This window comes from Nannizzia gypsea, genomic scaffold (genome assembly GCF_000150975.2).
Source record: "Nannizzia gypsea CBS 118893 supercont1.2 genomic scaffold, whole genome shotgun sequence".
Classification (NCBI taxonomy): domain Eukaryota; kingdom Fungi; phylum Ascomycota; class Eurotiomycetes; order Onygenales; family Arthrodermataceae; genus Nannizzia; species Nannizzia gypsea.
Window position 1 is genome coordinate 3,057,347 of NW_003345200.1, and position 19,048 is coordinate 3,076,394.

At 45.1% G+C, this 19,048-nt stretch overlaps 8 protein-coding genes across 8 annotated transcripts; 5 read left to right on the top strand and 3 right to left on the bottom strand.

Moving 5' to 3' along the window:
- Positions 1 to 175: 175 nt before the first annotated feature.
- MGYG_03162 (methyltransferase) lies at positions 176 to 1,591 on the bottom strand (the record flags this gene model as incomplete). The annotated part of the gene is made up of 2 exons (XM_003175591.1): positions 176 to 702; positions 766 to 1,591. 2 exons carry the CDS (start codon positions 1,589 to 1,591, stop codon positions 176 to 178), a joined length of 1,353 nt encoding a protein of 450 aa, XP_003175639.1.
- Positions 1,592 to 2,563: 972 nt separating this feature from the next.
- MGYG_03163 (DNA-directed RNA polymerase I subunit RPA12) lies at positions 2,564 to 2,988 on the top strand (the record flags this gene model as incomplete). The annotated part of the gene is made up of 2 exons (XM_003175592.1): positions 2,564 to 2,678; positions 2,747 to 2,988. 2 exons carry the CDS (start codon positions 2,564 to 2,566, stop codon positions 2,986 to 2,988), a joined length of 357 nt encoding a protein of 118 aa, XP_003175640.1.
- A 160-nt stretch (positions 2,989 to 3,148) lies between these two features.
- MGYG_03164 (deoxyhypusine hydroxylase) lies at positions 3,149 to 4,245 on the bottom strand (the record flags this gene model as incomplete). Its single annotated transcript, XM_003175593.1, has 2 exons — positions 3,149 to 3,662; positions 3,746 to 4,245. 2 exons carry the CDS (start codon positions 4,243 to 4,245, stop codon positions 3,149 to 3,151), a joined length of 1,014 nt encoding a protein of 337 aa, XP_003175641.1.
- A 1,283-nt stretch (positions 4,246 to 5,528) lies between these two features.
- Positions 5,529 to 7,775, top strand: MGYG_03165 (external NADH-ubiquinone oxidoreductase 2; the record flags this gene model as incomplete). Its single annotated transcript, XM_003175594.1, has 4 exons — positions 5,529 to 6,372; positions 6,430 to 6,770; positions 6,825 to 6,975; positions 7,030 to 7,775. 4 exons carry the CDS (start codon positions 5,529 to 5,531, stop codon positions 7,773 to 7,775), a joined length of 2,082 nt encoding a protein of 693 aa, XP_003175642.1.
- Positions 7,776 to 8,587: 812 nt separating this feature from the next.
- On the bottom strand, positions 8,588 to 9,895 carry MGYG_03166 (CTLH domain-containing protein; the record flags this gene model as incomplete). The annotated part of the gene is made up of 4 exons (XM_003175595.1): positions 8,588 to 9,094; positions 9,307 to 9,502; positions 9,735 to 9,814; positions 9,878 to 9,895. The coding sequence occupies 4 exons, from the start codon at positions 9,893 to 9,895 to the stop codon at positions 8,588 to 8,590; spliced, it is 801 nt and encodes a 266-aa protein (XP_003175643.1).
- A 645-nt stretch (positions 9,896 to 10,540) lies between these two features.
- Positions 10,541 to 11,656, top strand: MGYG_03167 (uridine kinase; the record flags this gene model as incomplete). Its single annotated transcript, XM_003175596.1, has 7 exons — positions 10,541 to 10,717; positions 10,794 to 10,921; positions 10,980 to 11,124; positions 11,183 to 11,225; positions 11,294 to 11,407; positions 11,460 to 11,501; positions 11,550 to 11,656. The coding sequence occupies 7 exons, from the start codon at positions 10,541 to 10,543 to the stop codon at positions 11,654 to 11,656; spliced, it is 756 nt and encodes a 251-aa protein (XP_003175644.1).
- Positions 11,657 to 12,511: 855 nt separating this feature from the next.
- Positions 12,512 to 14,762, top strand: MGYG_03168 (hypothetical protein; the record flags this gene model as incomplete). The annotated part of the gene is made up of 2 exons (XM_003175597.1): positions 12,512 to 12,581; positions 12,661 to 14,762. 2 exons carry the CDS (start codon positions 12,512 to 12,514, stop codon positions 14,760 to 14,762), a joined length of 2,172 nt encoding a protein of 723 aa, XP_003175645.1.
- A 339-nt stretch (positions 14,763 to 15,101) lies between these two features.
- Positions 15,102 to 18,763, top strand: MGYG_03169 (hypothetical protein; the record flags this gene model as incomplete). The annotated part of the gene is made up of 5 exons (XM_003175598.1): positions 15,102 to 15,252; positions 15,310 to 17,091; positions 17,155 to 17,951; positions 18,018 to 18,344; positions 18,425 to 18,763. The coding sequence occupies 5 exons, from the start codon at positions 15,102 to 15,104 to the stop codon at positions 18,761 to 18,763; spliced, it is 3,396 nt and encodes a 1,131-aa protein (XP_003175646.1).
- Positions 18,764 to 19,048: the final 285 nt, after the last annotated feature.

Genomic DNA, 19,048 nt, shown 5'->3' on the forward strand with positions numbered 1-19,048 from the left:
TAAACTGGACTAAAAGTGATAACAAATCCGCTTTAAACCTTTCGTTAGCTAACTTGCTACAGATAGTTAATGCATGACCTTCCACCCTGTCAGTTCAGAAATAAAGTAGTTGACTGCTTTTACTTTTTATATCCGTTATTCAACCGCAAGGAATCTCAGTGACCGACTTCCTTTCTCAATTTGCAGTCAAGTTCATGTCCAGCATGACCATATTATGCCCAATCGCATGCTCAGTTCCACGGAAATGAAGTTCAAGTCTTGAGATAAGACCCTCCCTATCGCCAATGGAAGACGCATCCCCAGCGAGGAGATCAACAGCTGCTTTGCATTTTGTCGAAATATCTTCATCAGGGAAGGCATAATGCGCCCTAATATGGCTCACCGTAGCCTTACCAAACCCGTGCCCTGCCATATACTCTTTGGCAAAGTGGAGAAGACGGCCTTGGTGCCTTGCGCTGGGAAGCCAGGAGGTCGTGTTAAGGAAACGAATGAATTCATTGTCTGGTGCTCCCTGAATTATCATGATCCGAGATGATGGATTTGTCCTCGTAACGCGCAATATCTCTGCCAGTGCTCCTTCCATATCGACGGCAGACTCGAGTTTCCATGATACCAAGACAACGTCGAACTGCTCTGCCGAGAATGGCAACTTTTCTATAGAGCCGTCAAACGTACGAATGTTTGGCTTGGTGCTCACACAGTCTTTCGGTCTCGCCGGTTTTCGTCAGCATTGTCCAATTACAAGACATGGTCAAAACTACCTACCTTTATTAATGCATCCGAAACAGAGGACTTCCTCCTTCGTATAACTTCTAAGAAGAGCATCTAACTGCTCGCTTACTAGGTTGTTGGCAGAATAACAAGCAGAGGACGTGGTGGGCAGTTCATTTTCAGTTGGCCACGGATATGGACCCAGAAGATGCTGATCTTCAACCTTCCTTGCTAGTTGGAGATATTGAACCTCAGCGCGGTTGAAATCCGGGTCATTCGGGGTGAAAGAATAGCGAGATTCTGACTCAATCTCAAATCTAACACTGTGGAGAATCTCCTTCCACTGCTCCTCAGAAAAAAATGACTCGTCGGTATAGCTGTTCATCCATGGTTTTCCCATTTGGCGAGTGCAATTCCATGTGGAATCATAGATGTACTCGCCGGGAGGCAAGTCTGTACTTGGAGTAACGCCAATAGTCAGATACCCGCCAGGCTTCAGCCATTCGGAGAACTTGAAGCACATAGAATATATTTCGCCTGGTGTAAATTGAAAAAGGGATAGAATCGCAAACACGCCATCAAAGGTACATCCAGGCTCATATATTCTCATATCAACTTTCTCGAACTTGCCGGACGCTTGACTGGAGGCAATGTTGATCATGGTTTGGGAGCTATCGATTCCATGAACTTGGTGGCCTGCAGATGCAAGAGTATAGGCAACTGGTTTACCGGTTCCGCAGCCTACATCTAGGACTCTGCTATGCTCTGGCAGCCTTTTTAATGCGAGTTCTAAGAATTTATGGAGATTGGGGCAATCAGCGAAGGCGTCTTCGTATCGTTTCCCAAGGGCATCGAAGAGTTCTTCTGCACTTGCCGCCATGGGTGATGATGGATGGAATTGAATATGCCGAGTCTATGGTGGAAGGTACTGAGAAATAAGACAGAATGCAGAGAAATACCAATCTGAGCAACAACAAGTTTTTTATATTCAAAGGGCAACATGATCTACCATGTCTTCATGCAATAAACAAGAAAAGGTTTATTTGAATTTGGGCCAGTACCGTCTTGCATCCCTTCCCTGCAATCGTTCGCCTATATCACAGTATGTCCATGATATCGACCCATCTATGTACACGTAGTGACAGGTGCTGTCAATGCGTCAGACAGCACCTAGATGAATACTTTGCCCTGCGGATACTGGCAGCATTTTATGCCTTCCCGCGCATATCAGATACCAGCGGGCTCTCTGTCGCTTGACTCGTGTCATGGATGTGTTGAGCCTTGTTACGAGCCTAATAATTGGAGGTGGCGGGCTATGGGTGTGGCGTGCTGAGTTTCCGAACTCAGAGTTCCTAGACACAGGAAACTAAGTATAACTAGACCTTAACCAGGTTCGGACACGATCGCATCGGAGGCACCTTTCTAAGGCTAGTAGAGCGGTTGCGCCTACTATATCAATGACCGGCCATCGATGATGTAAACATGACAGCAGTAACGGAAGTTAGAATTACGCTGTAAAGAAGTGGAATGGTACTTCTTTTGATCCACGCTATATTGACTTCAGGAGAATATAGGCTGACTCGTTACATGCAAGGGTATGATCGAATATAAAGATCTAGACGTATGAAAGTTGAAGGTAGCTAAGGTAACAATATTTAAGTACAGCAAGTCAGCGGCGTTTAGCCTTCCACAAAAGTTTCCGCCAATGAAAACGCGGTTACGATATTTAAACTGCTGAACTTTGATCATCTGGAGATATCGAATCGACTTTCTTGAATAAAAAATTCTTCCTACAGCCAGTACAAAGTAAACTAACAAGATAGCATACTCCAATCAGTCCCCTTTTCTTACAATGTCCGCAATTGGATCTTTGATATTCTGTGTCGACTGCGGCAATCTTCTAAGCGAATCCACAGGCGATGCCAGCACCATTCTTACATGCGATATCTGCGGAACCCAGAACAGAGGTGAATACAGATGCTCTTTTGCGCTGGGTGGAGTTCTTTTCTGCTTAGAGCTGGCAACTGACGTACAGCCTTAGATCGCGCTTCCAGGACCATCGTTTCCGAGTCCAAACCGAGTGCCTTCCCATCATCTCTCCGAACGAAAAGTTCTGCTGTCCGCACATTATCTGAGCAGGGCAAGCAGGATGATGCTGTGATCCAAGAGACATGCCCGGATTGCGGTAGGACGGAGATGAGATACTATACATTGCAGCTGCGTAGTGCAGACGAAGGAAGTACTGTGTTCTACACTTGCGAATGTGGGCATAAGTAAGTGAACTTCTTTAGAATGTGAAGAGTTTATAAAATCCCCTGTTACTAACTATCTATTTTTCCAATTCAGACATAATACAAACAACTAAAGGAGATTGTCCTGTGTGCATCAATTCGAACGTCTACTGAACATGCAAAAGGCCTCCCGAGTGAGCAAACATTCAACCAGCGGCAGCTGGCTCTGGAATCAAACTATACTCGAGGTCGCCATTCCTCTCATATTCCGCCATATCGAGAGCGACAACAACGCTGTCCTTGACAACAACCTCTGGGTCGTCCAGGAACTTCCTTAGAACCTCTTCTACTCCTTCCTCATCACCTAGACTTCCAAGGGCCTCTGCGGCCTCATGACGGACCATACCAACCTCTTCCTTATTGCTGAGGGCGGCCACCAAGCTTGGGATACTAGCAGGATGAGAGAGCTGTCCGAACACAAATGCAATTTCGTGTCTGAATAACGCTGATTTATCCTTGAGACCCTCTGCCAATGCCTCGACTGCTTCACGCGCTGTTGACAGGTCTGGCGGGGAGGAGAGATCACGCAAAGCAAACATTGCACGATACCGTTGGAAGAGAGGAATATTTGTGTCGAGGAGAGTTTTCTTGAGCTCTGGGATCGAGTGTCCCTCTGAGGTGAGCGCGGTTGGAGGAGCAGGGTCTATGGAAGTGAAGTCGCTTTACCTGTCCGTTAGCATCGTTTGTTTTCTTTTACTTTTACTTCAGCGTCTTGAGCTTGATCATCACCAAGGTGTACGCACCTCTTCTTAACCTTCTCTGCCTGTCTTTCTTCCGAGTTCTCCCACAGAATTCTATCCACTGCAATCTCGCAAGTTTCCCGAACAACATCTGGCTCATTTGGATCGTCTCTTAGCTTCCGTAGTAGATCTAGGCTTGCTGTATCTGACAACGCGCCGATAGCCTCTGCTGCCTCATGTCTGCACATGCTATCCTCGTTCTTATCTTCCAACACATGACGTAGGGATGACACCGCATGTAGGTTCTTGGTCTGGCCCAGACAGTAAGCTAGCTCATGTTTTAGCAACGCGGACGGCGAAGGGAAGGCTGCAGCAATGGCCTCTATAGCTGGGATAGTGTCTTCCGTAGGTGGATGCAGGCACGCGAGATGTTTGAGGGAGAAAAGAGCCCGGAAACGGCGGGCCAGCGGGGTAGTTTCTGAGGTCAACGTAGCTCTCAGTGTCTTTACTGTTGAGCTGACATTATCGATACCAGTACTAGAGCTGGTACTTTCGTTCGCCATCTTTATAACTTATGAACTATTTGCGCCAGAGACGTTATAAACAATTTGGGTGGGATGTTGCGAGTTTGACTGCCAGATAAAAAAATAATTAATGTCCTTATCAAAGTTTTTCTTTACTTTTTAGTGCCCCTCGCCGTCGGCTGTCGGCCTCGTCGTATATAAAACTCCCTTAACTCCGGGGCGGCTTGTTATTGATAGAGGCATGTTGAACAAGGCCTCATGGCTTTGGTATAACTGGGAAGACATGTATATAAACGAGGTTGTGGAACTACTTGGTGGAATTGGCTGGCAACTTGATAACTTGTGAACATTTACCTAGGCCAAGTGACACAACCAAAAAAGAACTCAATACAAGTGGCATGGAGAATCAGTAGACGGTATAAAAGACCTAGTCCTATTTTCATAGACCAAAGCAAAGAATAAGTGAGGTGGATTTGGACATGCTTTATCCTTTTACTGTGCATTGTAGAGACAATAAATTGGATGCCCCAATTCTAAAGATCCATGAATAGCAAACGGCATACGAAGTTCAATACCAAAGCAATTGAATCGCTAGATACGGAGTACGGGTGCAACGGTTTGTACTCCGTGATTATAGTGGAATCGTTCCTCATAGCGAAGTCTTTTCATGGTTGATACCCGAACTGCCCTCTCTGCCTTACTTGGTTGTTTTTAACTATATATATTTACTCCGTACACTCCATATACACCAAGAAAGCAGAATTGGGAGGCTAGACGGCGCCAAACGCGGCGCCAGTGGTGGCTTCTCGAAAAAAACGCCTCCCAGCACTAGTGGACCCTCTTTCTGCCCCTGGATTCCTCTTTGACGATCCAGCTGTCTCAGTCTGCCTCAGAAGGCGAAAACATGCATAAAATAGTGACAGCAAGTGAAGAATTTTCTTGGGAAAAAGGGGAGGAAAAGGAGAAGCAGCCGAAGTTGAGATGTATTTTTAGTAGAAGTAGAAAAAGGAAAACGAAGTTACGGCGGAAGTCGGCAATACATACGTTACTAGTTTAATCTTACCTGCTTACCTAATGCCCCTGACTAAACAAAAAGTGACGCAGCTTTTAAATAAAATCAACAGGGAAGAAGGCGACCAAGGCATCATCTACCATCGCCAACATTCGACGCAGCGAGAACCAGGTCGACAGATGTTCAAGACGCTGCGGCTGCCTTTATATTCACCTGCTGTGTCCATTGGCCCCGGAGTCTAGCCTCAATGGCTGGGATGCAGTCTCTCTCCTGAAAAAAAAAAGGCTCACTTCACTCATCTAATACTACCATGCTCACCCGTTCTGTACGCTCCCGACTCCCGGGATGCGCTGCATGCAGGATCATACAGCGCTCTGGATACAGCACAGTGAGGTCTCTACGGTCGCCATCCAGGAATATACCTGCTCGCCAGTCTCTCACCCTCCAGCGACATTCCCTTTCCTCCCAGAACATCTTCCGAAGCTCCCGACCCCTCTCTGTCTCGAGCCTACAATGCCGCTCTCTAACCACCGAGGAAGGGCTAGCGGCCTCCAAAACCCCAAAGCAAGTACGCCGTAGCCGGATATTACGCTTTGGATTCAGGGTCCTGGCCTTCAGCGGAGGAGTGATGCTGTTCGGCGTAGGTCTTGTGTTTGCGTTTTTCGTCTACGATGCCACCACCTACCGCACCGAATCTGACAACATCGACATCCCTGTCTCGCTGAATGCGCTTAATCCAAGACGGGGCGGCCCAAAGAACCTTCCAATTGCCGAAGTTCTCGTGGACGATCATGACTGTGACATGAAGCTGGAGCAAAAGGATAAGCCAAAACTTGTTATACTTGGTACTGGATGGGGAAGCGTGGCATTGATGAAGAGTTTGAATCCTGGAGACTACCACGTCACTGTTGTCTCCCCTGTAAACTACTTCCTCTTTACTCCAATGCTTCCTTCGGCAACGGTAGGAACTCTCGGACTTAGCTCATTGGTAGAACCCATCAGGCGGGTTGTACAGAGGCTCCGGGGACACTTCCTTCGAGCCGAGGCGGTGGACGTAGACTTTGATGAGAAACTCGTTGAAATATCCCAAGTCGACTGTGACGGCAACAGAAAGAATTTCTATCTGCCGTATGATAAACTGGTTATCGGAGTGGGTAGGTTTTCCTAAGTACTCCCTTTAATCTCCATTTCTCTTACTTATCTCTATCTAGGCTCTACGACCAACCAGCACGGCGTCAAAGGCCTTGAACACTGCAACTTCTTGAAATCAATTGATGATGCCCGTCAGATTAAAGCAAAGGTCCTTCGGAACTTGGAAGTGGCTTGTCTTCCTACGACTAGTGACGAGGAACGGAAACGATTACTATCCTTCGTTGTCTGCGGAGGCGGCCCAACCGGTGTCGAATTTGCTGCTGAGCTCTTCGACATGCTGAACGAAGACTTGTTCCGATCATTCCCTAGGATTTTGAGGAACGAGATTTCTGTCCATCTCATTCAGAGCAGAAGCCATATTCTCAACACTTACGATGAAACACTGTCTCTCTATGCTGAGGTACGCGGCCCGATGGAAATTTGATTGCGTCACAGTTATACTGACTTTGTCTAGCGACGGTTCGCGCACGACCAAGTAAATGTACTTACCAACTCAAGGGTCAAAGAAGTTCAGTCTGATAAAATTCTATTCACCCAAATGGAAGATGGAAAGCCTGTTGTTAAGGAGATTCCAATGGGTTTCTGCCTGTGGTCAACTGGAGTCGGTGAGTTTTCCCATGACGACCCGTTATAGCGAACGTGGAATTGACAATATGCAGCCCAAGCGGAACTCTGCCGAAAGTTGTCTAAGAAACTTGAAGGCCAAAACAATAAGCACGCTCTAGAGACAGATACCCATCTTCGAGTACTTGGAGCCCCACGCGGAGAAGTCTATGCTATTGGAGATTGCTCTACTGTGCAGAACAACGTCGCAGACCACATCCTATCCTTCTTGCGCGAAATTGCATGGGAGAAGGGCCGTGATCCCCAGAAAATTCATCTTACATTTGGAGAATGGCGCGATGTAGCGCAGCGTGTGAAAAGACGCTTCCCACAAGCCTCAAACCACCTTAGAAGATTAGACAAACTATTCGAACAGTACGACATCGACCGCAGTGGCACACTCGACTTCCATGAATTGCACGAACTTCTCGTTCAAATAGATTCAAAACTCACCTCTCTCCCCGCAACCGCCCAGCGCGCTAACCAACAAGGACATTATCTCGGCCGCAAGTTCAATAAAATTGCTCTTGCAGTGCCTGGCATGCGCTCAAAGGAAGTCAACTTTGAAAGCCTCGACGAAAGCGTTTATCGAGCTTTTGAATACAAACATCTCGGCAGCTTGGCGTACATCGGCAACGCTGCTGTATTCGATATCAATGGCCTCAGCTTCGGAGGTGGTTTACTCGCCGTATATCTATGGCGAAGTATTTATTTTGCTCAGAGCGTTAGCATCAGGACTAGAGTTATGATGGCCATGGACTGGGCTAAACGAGCTCTATTTGGAAGAGGTATGATATTTTAACCCACAAAATAACCACCTTTACAGTTATGAATGCAAGACTAATACTATCTCCAGATATGATGAATTTCTAGTTTATTACGCCAAGGAACATTGATTGCATTTTTCTGCATTTCTTACCGAGTCACTCACTTAGACGTTTTCCTTCTTCCCTGGACAATACCATTTTTTTGTTTACTCCCACCGTAGACTCTGCTGTTTAACCTCGCCTCTCCTTTATGATATTTTTTTTTTAAGTTTTCTTTTAGCAGTGGTTCTGTGATATTCAGTCTCCTCATCGGTTTCCTGCATATGCTTTTTGTATCTAACTCGCTTGTTTGTCTTATCATGTTGTTTTCTATGGCTGTTCCCCAATCTCCTGGTGTCGCTGGCCGAAGTCCCTGCCTCGTATAATATTTACTCCTTTATACATGTTGCATTGATCTGTGTGTCTTAGAAAAGGCATTCTAGAACTGTTGATACTCGTTAATAATTCATATTGTTCAAAGCAGGTTGGGTGACTGAATATATGGAAACAATACATGAGTGAAAATACGAAGGCTTCCTATGTTACTACAAGACATCTAATAGACGAATTTAACATTCAATATTTAGAAGCACTGAAATATCATTATACCACCATAGTTGGTGAAAAACATGTTCTTAAAAATGTAATAGAACATATCGAGGAAGCTAATATACCTCGTAAGGGAAACGATAGAAACCCACCCCACTCCGAAAAACCTTGCGCCATGCTAAGCGATTGAAGGAAACAAAGTACGCCAAATAGGTATGATGAGGAAACCAAATACACAACTTGAATGCGTACCGAAGGTTCAATGGACCATCGAGTCAAGGTCGCCGCGCTCTTGCATGACAACATCATCTTGACTGGCAGAACCGTTGGTTTCACTGCCATTAGTAATATCGTTATCAAACCCGATATCTAATTTATCTGGGATATCCTTTTTGGAGTTTCTGGCCATTTTTTCAGACCAGACACGAAGTTTGACAAGAGCACGAAGCCTAGCTTCACTTATGGAGCCTTGTCCTTGAAGAATGGCTTCGTTAACCCTGGCTGCAACGGTTTTACGCATAGTGGGGTCAAGAAGTTCATTCAAGGGGGCTGAGAGATTCTCCGGAGAGAAGATTAGTAATGACATGGTTTCTTCGAGCTCCTTAATGAATTGGGGTTCAGTCGGAGCTCGGGGCGCTAACTGTGAAGTAGCAAAATCTAGAGCTGGTGTAATATCCGCATTTGGAGTATTTATACAATCGCGAATCAACTCGATGAGCTGGAGGCGTAGTAAAGAGAAATGAAGCTCAGGCTTGTCATCAAGAAGCTATTAAACATATCATTAGCAACAGATTCATACGAAGGTCATCTCGCTTGCTGAATAGATATATAATTCCAAAAGAATCATACTGAGGACTGAAGATGAGTAGATTTCATCAATGCCCTTATAAAAGGGTCGTTATGCGTGGTGCATGAAACATCGCCTAATCATGTGGAAGGAAAAAGAAAAAGGAACTAGAAAAAGGAAGGAAAAATTACCTGTGGGTTGAGCTCATTGAGCTTTTCGATTGCTGACTGAATATTGCCCGAGTAGATTGCATTTCGAATCTCGACACGCTCTTGTACTGTGTCAGAATTGTGACTCTGCGGAATATTCGCTTCCGCAGCAAACTTATTTGCTGCTGAGGGGTAACCGTTCGTGACAAGATAATCCATTACTAGGTAGTTGATGTCCCTGCGAAAGCCCATCCATTAGCGAACACGTCGAATAAAACGCACACAAAAATAGTGGGGATAGATGTTTCAGCTCAGGCAACAAGTTAATTTTTTGTTTCCTACACGAGATTTTCGGAGAGATTCCCAACTTGAGTTTTACCTCATCATGGCATCGACATCATTCCACAACCAATCCACAACTAAGAAAGATTGTGGTGAAAGATCAGGGGGAGAAGAGGGTGGAAACTCACATTTTGGACGGCTTATGCTCCTCCATCTTCTTCTCGAAGTTCGACCATGTTGGAGTGGCCGTGGAGGAAGTTGGTGACATCTAAGCAATTTAGTAACCTCTCCGTGGTGAGTCTTTGGAAGAGAGAGAACTCGCTCCACATACGGGGTTCACGGAGGCCATTGTCACCAGCTTTTCAACGGTCTTCAGGAGCGCAGAGAGGGCGTGTGAAGCTATGTTGGTCTATTCCTCAGTCCGTGTATCTGACCATTGCCCTTCCATGAGAGAGGGAGTGGGTGGAACAGGTCACTGGAAGCAGAGGCGCTGATGCTGAAGCTAGAGAGAAAAAAAGAAGAGAAAAGTTGGAGGTTGAGAAGAAGTTTCTGCTTTTTGTACTCATGCTGACTAAGCTAGTGTGATCATGTGACAATATTTTAGCGCTGGAGCTGGTCGCGTGTTCAGCACGGAAGAAAAGGCTCCACCTTAAGCTTCTTTTTTTTAACACAAAAGAGATAGCAGCGGAACGAAAGACAGCCAGGAAAAAAACCCTTCCCTTTCTCTCGGGCGCTTTTTCTTTTGTCAAGGATATATTTTATATATACGGGGAGCTGATCTTACTGTAAATAGTGTCGTGGCTTTGGAGACCGGCGTTTACTTGTGGTATGTTTTACCCCCATATAACTAAATGCTTTGGAACGTATATTGAAATCGCATATAGGTCGTGGTTACTGTGTTAGGGGATGCACCAGGGTTGAAATATTACTATTATCTTTGGATAGGACGGTAGACTGCTGTCATTTATATTTACGAATATATCACGATACCAATATGCTTGAATCAGAGTTTCGGCACTTCACGATGAGTCGGCAGAATACCCGATATCACTGCCCCTGGGAGCCGATGATCATCGTTGGTGTTGCTGGTAGCTCCGGCTCTGGCAAGTCTTCGGTGTCCCAAGAAATTATCAACCTGCTCGATCTCCCGGGAGCCTCCATCTTGGTCATGGTATTTTCACTTCGGGGACGGGTGCTGGCACAAACCTATAGCTGGAACAGTTATGTCTGACTTTAAATGCGAAAAGGACTCGTTTTATAAGACACTCACGCCTGAGGAAAATGCTATTGCACATGCAGACGAATATGACTTTGACTCTCCTCGTGCAATAGACTTTGACGTCCTTGTTGAACTTTTGCGAGACCTGAAGAAAGGGTATCTATACGCTGATTTAGTATAGAGTCGCATAAAGCCATGTCTAACATTCCAATAGCCTTAAAGTTGAAATACCCGTTTATTCGTTCAAGAAACATCAACGCGAACCTGTAACGACTCCGATGCACCCCCCGCGAGTTTTGATCCTCGAGGGTATACTGGCCTTCACCGACCCAAGAATACTGGAACTGTTGGATCTGAAGGTATGCAATAGATCACATTTATACTTTTGAACGCTTATAACTAACATTAATACAACAGATATTCGTTGAAGCAGACATGGATGTTTGTTTGGGCCGGAGAAGTACGTACTTGAGTGCTCAAAGTTGATATCCCAATCAGAATCTCGGCACTAATATGGGTCACATGAAGTTGCACGAGATGTCCGTGAACGAGGAAGAAGTATCGATAGTATATTGAAACAGTGGTTTAAGTTTGTGAAGCCATCCTACACCAGATATGTTGAGCCTCAAAGAATTATTTCAGGTACTTAGGATTCCTCAACGACGGGGGAAATTAATACTAACATTTCGTCTAGATATCATCATTCCTCGTGGAATTGAAAATAAAATAGCGATAGGTATGCTAGCACCTATGGATTCCTTTTGATTGTATTTGATGTTGACAGCTATAGACCTTGTGGTTAAGCATATACAGCGAGGCCTTGCAAAACGGGCCAACCACTACAATATGCGTGACAGGAGGCCCTCGATCAATCGCCGCCTTTCCTTCTAATCTGGGTAGTTGGTTTATTTGATGATTATTAACTTTTATGGAGCAACTGCCCATTCTAGATCCACACTCCTGGAAATAACATCGGTTTGGCTGACTGGCTGCGAGAGCTTTTGACGACGTTCGTTTACATATTACTTTTATATTTACTGTGAGGTTTAGGACATATATGGCTTTTTTGGAGAATGCTGTTGACGACCTGGCTTTATGGGCAATTGCGATAACCATATATGGGGACGTATTAGCTTGAGTTTACGATCTAACGATTTTGCTCCTTAGTTTAGGATATTTTTATTCAACCTGGACCTTACTATTTCCTCATTTGGGTATCCTTACGTTGAAACCATGCAATAAATAACGCCGTTAAAAAGATAGCGTCTCATTTTATCGAGTACCAACAATTTTATAGAGTTACCGGTTGTCTGGCAGGGCACTTAGCTACCTACCACAGGAAAAAGGGAGGTTCAAAAACCCTTAACCGTAAAATTCAGATTTATCTGTTATTCTAATATAAATCTTGAAGTCTGTGTATGAAGAGCCGTAAATTTTCACACTTAAGGGTTTTTTTGAATCCCCTTAATTCTCCTATCCATTCCAAGGTTCCAAGGTTGGTACGTAACTAGTTATCTTATCAGATCGTGTGCATGAACCTAATTTAAGTTTGCGCAAAAAAATCCCTTTGAACCTCCAAATTACCAGCCATTTTGGAGGAAGATAAAAAAACATTTTTCCACTAGCTTTCATAACACCACTTTTATATCACAAATAGTATTTTGTGTATACTTAGAAAATTTCTGCCCTTTGACTACACCTCTAGTTTCGCTCAGTTAACCTGTTAGAACGTCGCGCGTGCGTACAATGAAGGAGAAAATGGCCTCGAAAAAGAAAAAGGCACGATCCTCGGGTCAGAGCTCTTCCAGTGTGATATGTGAGTAGAAAGACATCTCGGCTTTGAATTAATACCCATACTTTTCTTTGATTGAATGTCATATCTAACCATGGTCTAGCTGATCCTCGATTCGCAAACATTCAATCTGATCCTAGATATCGACTGCCGAGCAAGAAGCACACCCATGTCAAACTTGATAAACGCTTTTCGCACATGCTGCGTGACTCCGATTTTTCTAAGAATGCTCCTGTTGACAGATATGGAAGAAAGCTAGCTCGAGATGATACACGGAAACAGTTAGAGAAATTTTACCGGTTTGACGACGAAGAGGACGAGGAGGATAAGAATGAGGAAGATGGGGATTCAGAAGAGTATCTTAGTATTGATGATGACGAAGAAGTTCAAAAGGAGCTGCGAAGGGTGGAGAGGACAGGCTATGACCCAGCTCGTGATGGTGGATTTGAGTCATCCTCTTCTGACGAGAGCTCAAGTGATGAAGAGGAAGAGGAAGATGATGTGGACGACGCGGGCATGGAGATCCCTGCACCCGGTCAACAAGATGCCGATATCCCTACCGGAGAATATACGGAAAGGATAGCAATTGTGAACCTTGATTGGGATAACATCAAAGCCCAGGACCTCATGGCTGTATTCACCAGTTTTCTCCCTGCCGGCGGCGCTATCCGGAAAGTATCGGTATACCCTAGCGAGTTTGGGCGTGAAAGGATGGAGATGGAAGAAATGGATGGGCCACCGAAGGAAATCTTTTCTCAGAATACTAAAGCTCAGGACGAAGACTCCTTATCGGAAGAGGAAGATGAAGAGGAAGAGGAGGAAAAGATCAAGAAATCTCTTCTCGTTGAAGGAAACGGGGACGACTTTGATGCTGGGAAATTACGGCAATACCAACTTGAAAGGCTCCGGTATTTCTATGCCATTCTAACATGCTCATCAAAGGAAGTTGCCAAACACATATACGACGCTGTGGACGGAACAGAATACATGAGTAGCGCAAACTTTTTTGACCTCAGGTTCGTCCCTGATTCCACTGACTTCACGGAAGACGTTCCGAGAGATGAATGTGTGAAACTGCCAGATGATTATCAGCCAAGTGATTTCGTCACGGATGCTTTACAACACAGTAAGGTCAAATTGACCTGGGATGCGGATGACCGGGCCAGAAAAGATGCCCAGGAAAGAGCCTTTAAGGGAAACAGAAAGGAGATTGATGAAAACGATCTCAAAGCATATCTAGGTAGTGATAGTTCCGATGATGAGGAGGAGGGAGCTGAAGCTGCGGGCGTGGGAGACGCACCCAAGCTAAGCAAGAAAGAGGCGGAGCGTGCGAAGGTTCGAGCTTTGCTTGGCCTTAGTGATAAACCTGCTGCTGGTAACAAGGAAGCAAAACCTGTTGGAGAGATGGAAGTTACATTTTCAGCTGGTTTAACAGCCGCCCCTGCAAAGGATACGGTATTTGAGAACGAGCCCGAAAAGGAAGAAACGACGAGAGAAAAATACGTTCGAAAGGAACGAGAAAGAAAACAACGACGAAAGGATAAGCTAAAGGCTAAAAGATCCGGCGAGGAAGCTTTGGACGAGCAGGGAGATGGAAAAGATAGACAAGAGACTAAGGAGGCTGAGGAAGACCTTGGCTTCGACGACCCTTTCTTCACTGCGCCCGAGCTTGACGCAGCTAAGGCAGCCAAACAACGCAAAGAAGAAAAGAAAAAGCAACAAGAGCAGCGCAGAGCTGAGGAGGAGGCATCCGCATCCAAGAGAGCCGAGCTTGAACTTCTTATGATGGATGACGACAAGGCAACACCTATCGCGCACTTTGATATGAATGAGATTGAAAAGGCCGAAAAAAGGGCTCGAAAAAGTGGCAAGCATAAAAAGGGGAAGAAGAGCGCTGCGGAAACTGCGCCTGTGGATAACTTTGAGATGAATGTTAAGGACCCCAGATTCCAAAGCCTCTTTGAAAGCCATGAATACGCCATCGACCCAACCAATCCTAGGTTTAAACAAACTAAGGGTATGAACACGTTACTTGAAGAAGGTCGAAAGCGAAGACGCAATGTTGATGATACGGGCTCCAACGAGGAGAAATCTGGTGATAAACCGAAAAAGAGTAAGAAAAGCAAGTCAAGTTCAGCCAACACAGATGACGGGGAAGCTATCAACAAGCTTGTTCAAAAAGTGAAGGCTAAGACCAAAAAATGAGGCCCTTGTATAATAAAGGCTTATATCTTTCATTAGATAGATAGAGTAAAATGATGAAACTCATGAACTGTGTTACTGTAATGATTACTCCTACTTTCCGCCGCTTATTTCATAGACCATTTACTTGGTTATCTCTTTCTTTCTTTCAATTCTCTACATCACGTTCTATATATGTCGTCGGGGCTTTCTCGGAGTTAAGGAGCCAATTGAGTTTATATATCACGTGATAACTTTAGCTATTAACTGTAACTCTAACTTTGGTGAAGGTTTTCGAGGAAAAGCGCAAAAAAGTTGATATCAATCACATCAAGGAGAAAGATTAAGCCAGAGGCACTCACAATGGCTAGTTTTGATGATAACGCTGCCCGAGCTAAACGGAGAAAGATTGATGACGATGCCTCCGCCGCTGTAACTACTGAAATTGCCTCCTACCAGCAATTAAGAGACATTCTGAGGTTCCAGCAGTGCATATCACAGGAAACGAAGCAGGGTATGTGTACATATTTTGGCCTCGCACTGTACTAATTAATCTAACAAATTGATATAGGGATCCGTCAATTTAAAGATTTCTTGTCGTCCATTCAGGGGGATATCTCAGAGGCTGAAAAGTCAAAAAAACTTCAAGTCTTACGAAAATATTGCGCTTCTCAATATGTTAAAAGAGGAGACGAAACACCACCGATTTGCTTCACTGATCTTGTTAGCATTTGGAATTTTGCAGAGAGCAACAACGAGGAATCAACACTTTCTCTGATACCCTCAGTTCTTGCATCCTTCCTGAAAACCGTTTCCTCCCAGCTTGAGTTCAGAGAATTTGCGACTGAGCTTAGTAAATACTTGCTATCCGGGGATAATATCAAGCTCTTTAACCGAGGCCTTACTGCAAGCAAATCAAAAGAGCATCTGATATCGCCTTGCCTTAGGCTTCTGACTGAGATCGTGGGTTTCGACGGTGGTGCAGTTGCAAAGGTCGTCTATGCCAAACGAGATATCACGCTGAAACGGCTCGATGTATTCCTTACCACCCGTAAGCTACAGGCGGGAGAAGCAGCCATGGATCGACGTAAGCCCACGCTTCGCAGGATTGCCCAGCGCTACTTACTTGCGAATTTAAGATATCAAAGCCCCGCGGCTAAAGCTGAGCTTTTGGGACAAGGGAAACTTGTGAAAGCATTTATTGAAGACATCAAGAAAGACTCCGGGGACATAGTGGTGGATATTATCAAGACACTGGATAAGTTCGTTGTTTCGGATACTGTCCTCTCGCGCAGTATCAAGAGCCGCCTCCTAGGTCGGTGGAACCTTGAAAGACTCGTAACTCTCTATGGATACGAAAAGGACTCTGAGGAAATAATGCCGGAGGACGTGTCTGTTTCTGATGAAGCCCACAAGTTTTTACTCCAGGTTTGCACAAACGTCGACAAGGGTGTCCTCTTGTCAGATAATGGTTGGTACTCGTCAGGCAACAGTACCGAACAGTTCGTCAATGATGATGAAGCTATCTCTCTTGGTCTTGATGCACCAAATCACTTCGACAAATTCAACAAGACAGTACCAATCCGTAACGGAAATCTTTCAGCTTTGATTCAGTTTCTTCGCCCGGAATCGGACACCCGACAGATGCAGTTACTTCTGAAAATTTTCCGAGCTGCCCCTGAACTTGTCTATGATTATTTTTCGAAATGCAACTTGTTTAATTCTGACCCAAAGCCGACACAGGCATGGCTCGGAGAGTCTGCGTTTTTATTTTCTACTATCCAACTGCCTGTGCCTCAGAAATGCGGTTTTAGAGAAGGTACACCTGCCATACCTCCGCCGGTGTCCGTTGCTATTGAGAGCATCCTCCCACGCCCTCTTACGCAGAAGATGTTGACCCGCTGTATAAACCAGAACACTGAAATTGTTACGTTATTTGCAATCAAGGCAACAACTGCGGCTCTTCGAAAGCTTCAAAATGTGCTAAAAATGTTTGACTCTATGGGAGGTTCAAATCCAGAACTCTGGAGTCAGGCATCTATAAAACTTATGGATGAGTTCACCACCAGGAGTCCTACGATGAAAGATACCATTCTTGCTTTCCGCCAGGCCCCAAAGGATGACTTGCAACAACGAGATGCACTTTTAGAATTGCTTTCCTTGTATTACCAGGTTACTCCGACTGTAGCTTTCGAAGAAAAGTTCGACGTATCATTGGTCTTAGTTGAAGTCTTGAGCCAGCTGAATAATGACAACTTGCCTGAGGAAACCCGTCAACTATTATTCAGCCAGTTACAGCATATTTTAACAATTTCAGAACATTCGCCGGCTATGCGCTGGTGGCAAAAGCCAGGTGAGTTATGTTTTACCGGAAGGCTTACTGATTAGGTAGACTGACATTTTAATTTCATTACAGCACCACTGGTCTTGTCGGTATTTACTTCAGTGCTTAAAGTCGCTGTGGAAAAGCGGGAGCATGGCGCCCAAACTAAAATGAACTCCCTTCTACAAGACGTCTTGATACAGGATTCAATCTTGGCACAGCCCAGTTCTTTCGAAGCTCTGATACTTAGCATCCAGTCGACGGATGAGAGTATCTCCATACCCTGGTCTTTCATTGATAACTGTCTCACACGACTTGCAAAACGGCCGGTCCCATATCTCGACCAAGTGAGCTCCCTACCTAGCAAGTCATCGCTGATAAGCCCAATTTTGGTGGTGATCAGAGAACAATGGCCCTTCATCGTGAAAGGACAAGATGGCATAAATGAAATTTCAATAGCTACATGGATTTCTAAACTTTTAGGCTATCTGAAGGCATATGGAGAGGATAAGAAAGCGCTGATTTCCGTCCGTGACACAATTTTGGATGAAACCGAGGTGAAAAAGAGCCGGTCGTTACTCAAAAAGGCCTTCGATCGTGGTATAGAAACAGACCGGCTTGCCGTGACTAAAAAGGATACTCAAATGGGCGATACTGAGGTCCTTGCAGCGTCCTCAGCTACACAGGAAGTAAACTTGTCCGAAGTCTTCGGTCAAATGCAGGCGACTGATGAAACTAACCCTAGACTGCACAAATGGGAAAGAGAAGACCTCGAACTAGCAATAGACCAAGGGTATATCGGGGATCTAATACTCTGCGTCTGCTCTGAGCATGAAGAAGTTCGCCGTCAAGCTATGGCTGGTTTAACGCGCTTCATGGCTAAACTCAAGGTTCGTTTTTGTCCTGTCAAAGTTGCGATAGGGTAATATTTGTTTAACTTTAGTTGAGCCAAGCAGGAATCGTCATTTGAAGAGCGCCAGCCAATATATATACTTATTGGCGAATTAATGGAAACAGTGAAAGGGCTAGTTCTTAACACACCAGCACCATTCATTGTTGGAGAACTTGCCGTCCGCATGCTAGTCATTCTCACGAATCCTAGCCACAAATTGTACGGAAAGATCAACACTTTCCTGAACAAGAGTCCTCAATGGGAAGTGGGGAAGATCCCCTCATATTGGATTGACAAAATACTCTACCACGAGCCAGAGAGCGATGACGGCTACCATGAAGAACTTGGTTGGTTGCTAGATTTATTTGTTAACGGACTTCGATCCGAATTGGTGAGTGATGCATATTCAGGAGCATTCTAATTCTACCCTGGCATAGCTTTTCTTCTATCAAGCAGCTGACCCTAAGCCAGGACATGGACATATATCGACGAGCCGGCGTTTTCGAACGACTATTCTCCCTCTACAGCTCTCCGGCATTAACGGGAGGTCTGCGAAAGAAGATCCTTCACTTGGTATATCGTGTTTGTGAAATTGGGGGCAGTACTACACTGATCACTCGAGCTGCTGCTCTCAGCTGGGTGCAAGGCCAGGCAGCGATATCCGATGGCCACAGTAGCACCCTGCGAGCCCTCGCAACGGAGCTGTACAGAACCAGTTCTAGCGAATGGGTTGATCGCTGGAGTGGCTCTGCGTTGGCAGCGGCTGCTATGTCGACAGGGGCTTTGAGCGTACAGCAGTCGACGTGCTGAAGCGTCCAGGGTGCTGCCTACCGTGGCATCCACAAAGACAGGACCGACAGCAAGAGTAGTTAAGATGAAAAGAAAAAATAAAAAATGAAAAATAGACAATATGTTTCACTAAATCCCATACATCCACGCTTCTCCGTATTCACATATTATCATCGGCTCTCGTCGTCTGCTTTGCTGGCGGTTTTGCTTGTCTCGCTCGACTTTGGTGGTGCAGAGAAGCAGAAAACTCTAAAGCTAGCGACCGCTTTGTATCGTTTTTTCTCGATCACAGAAAATTCACCTATT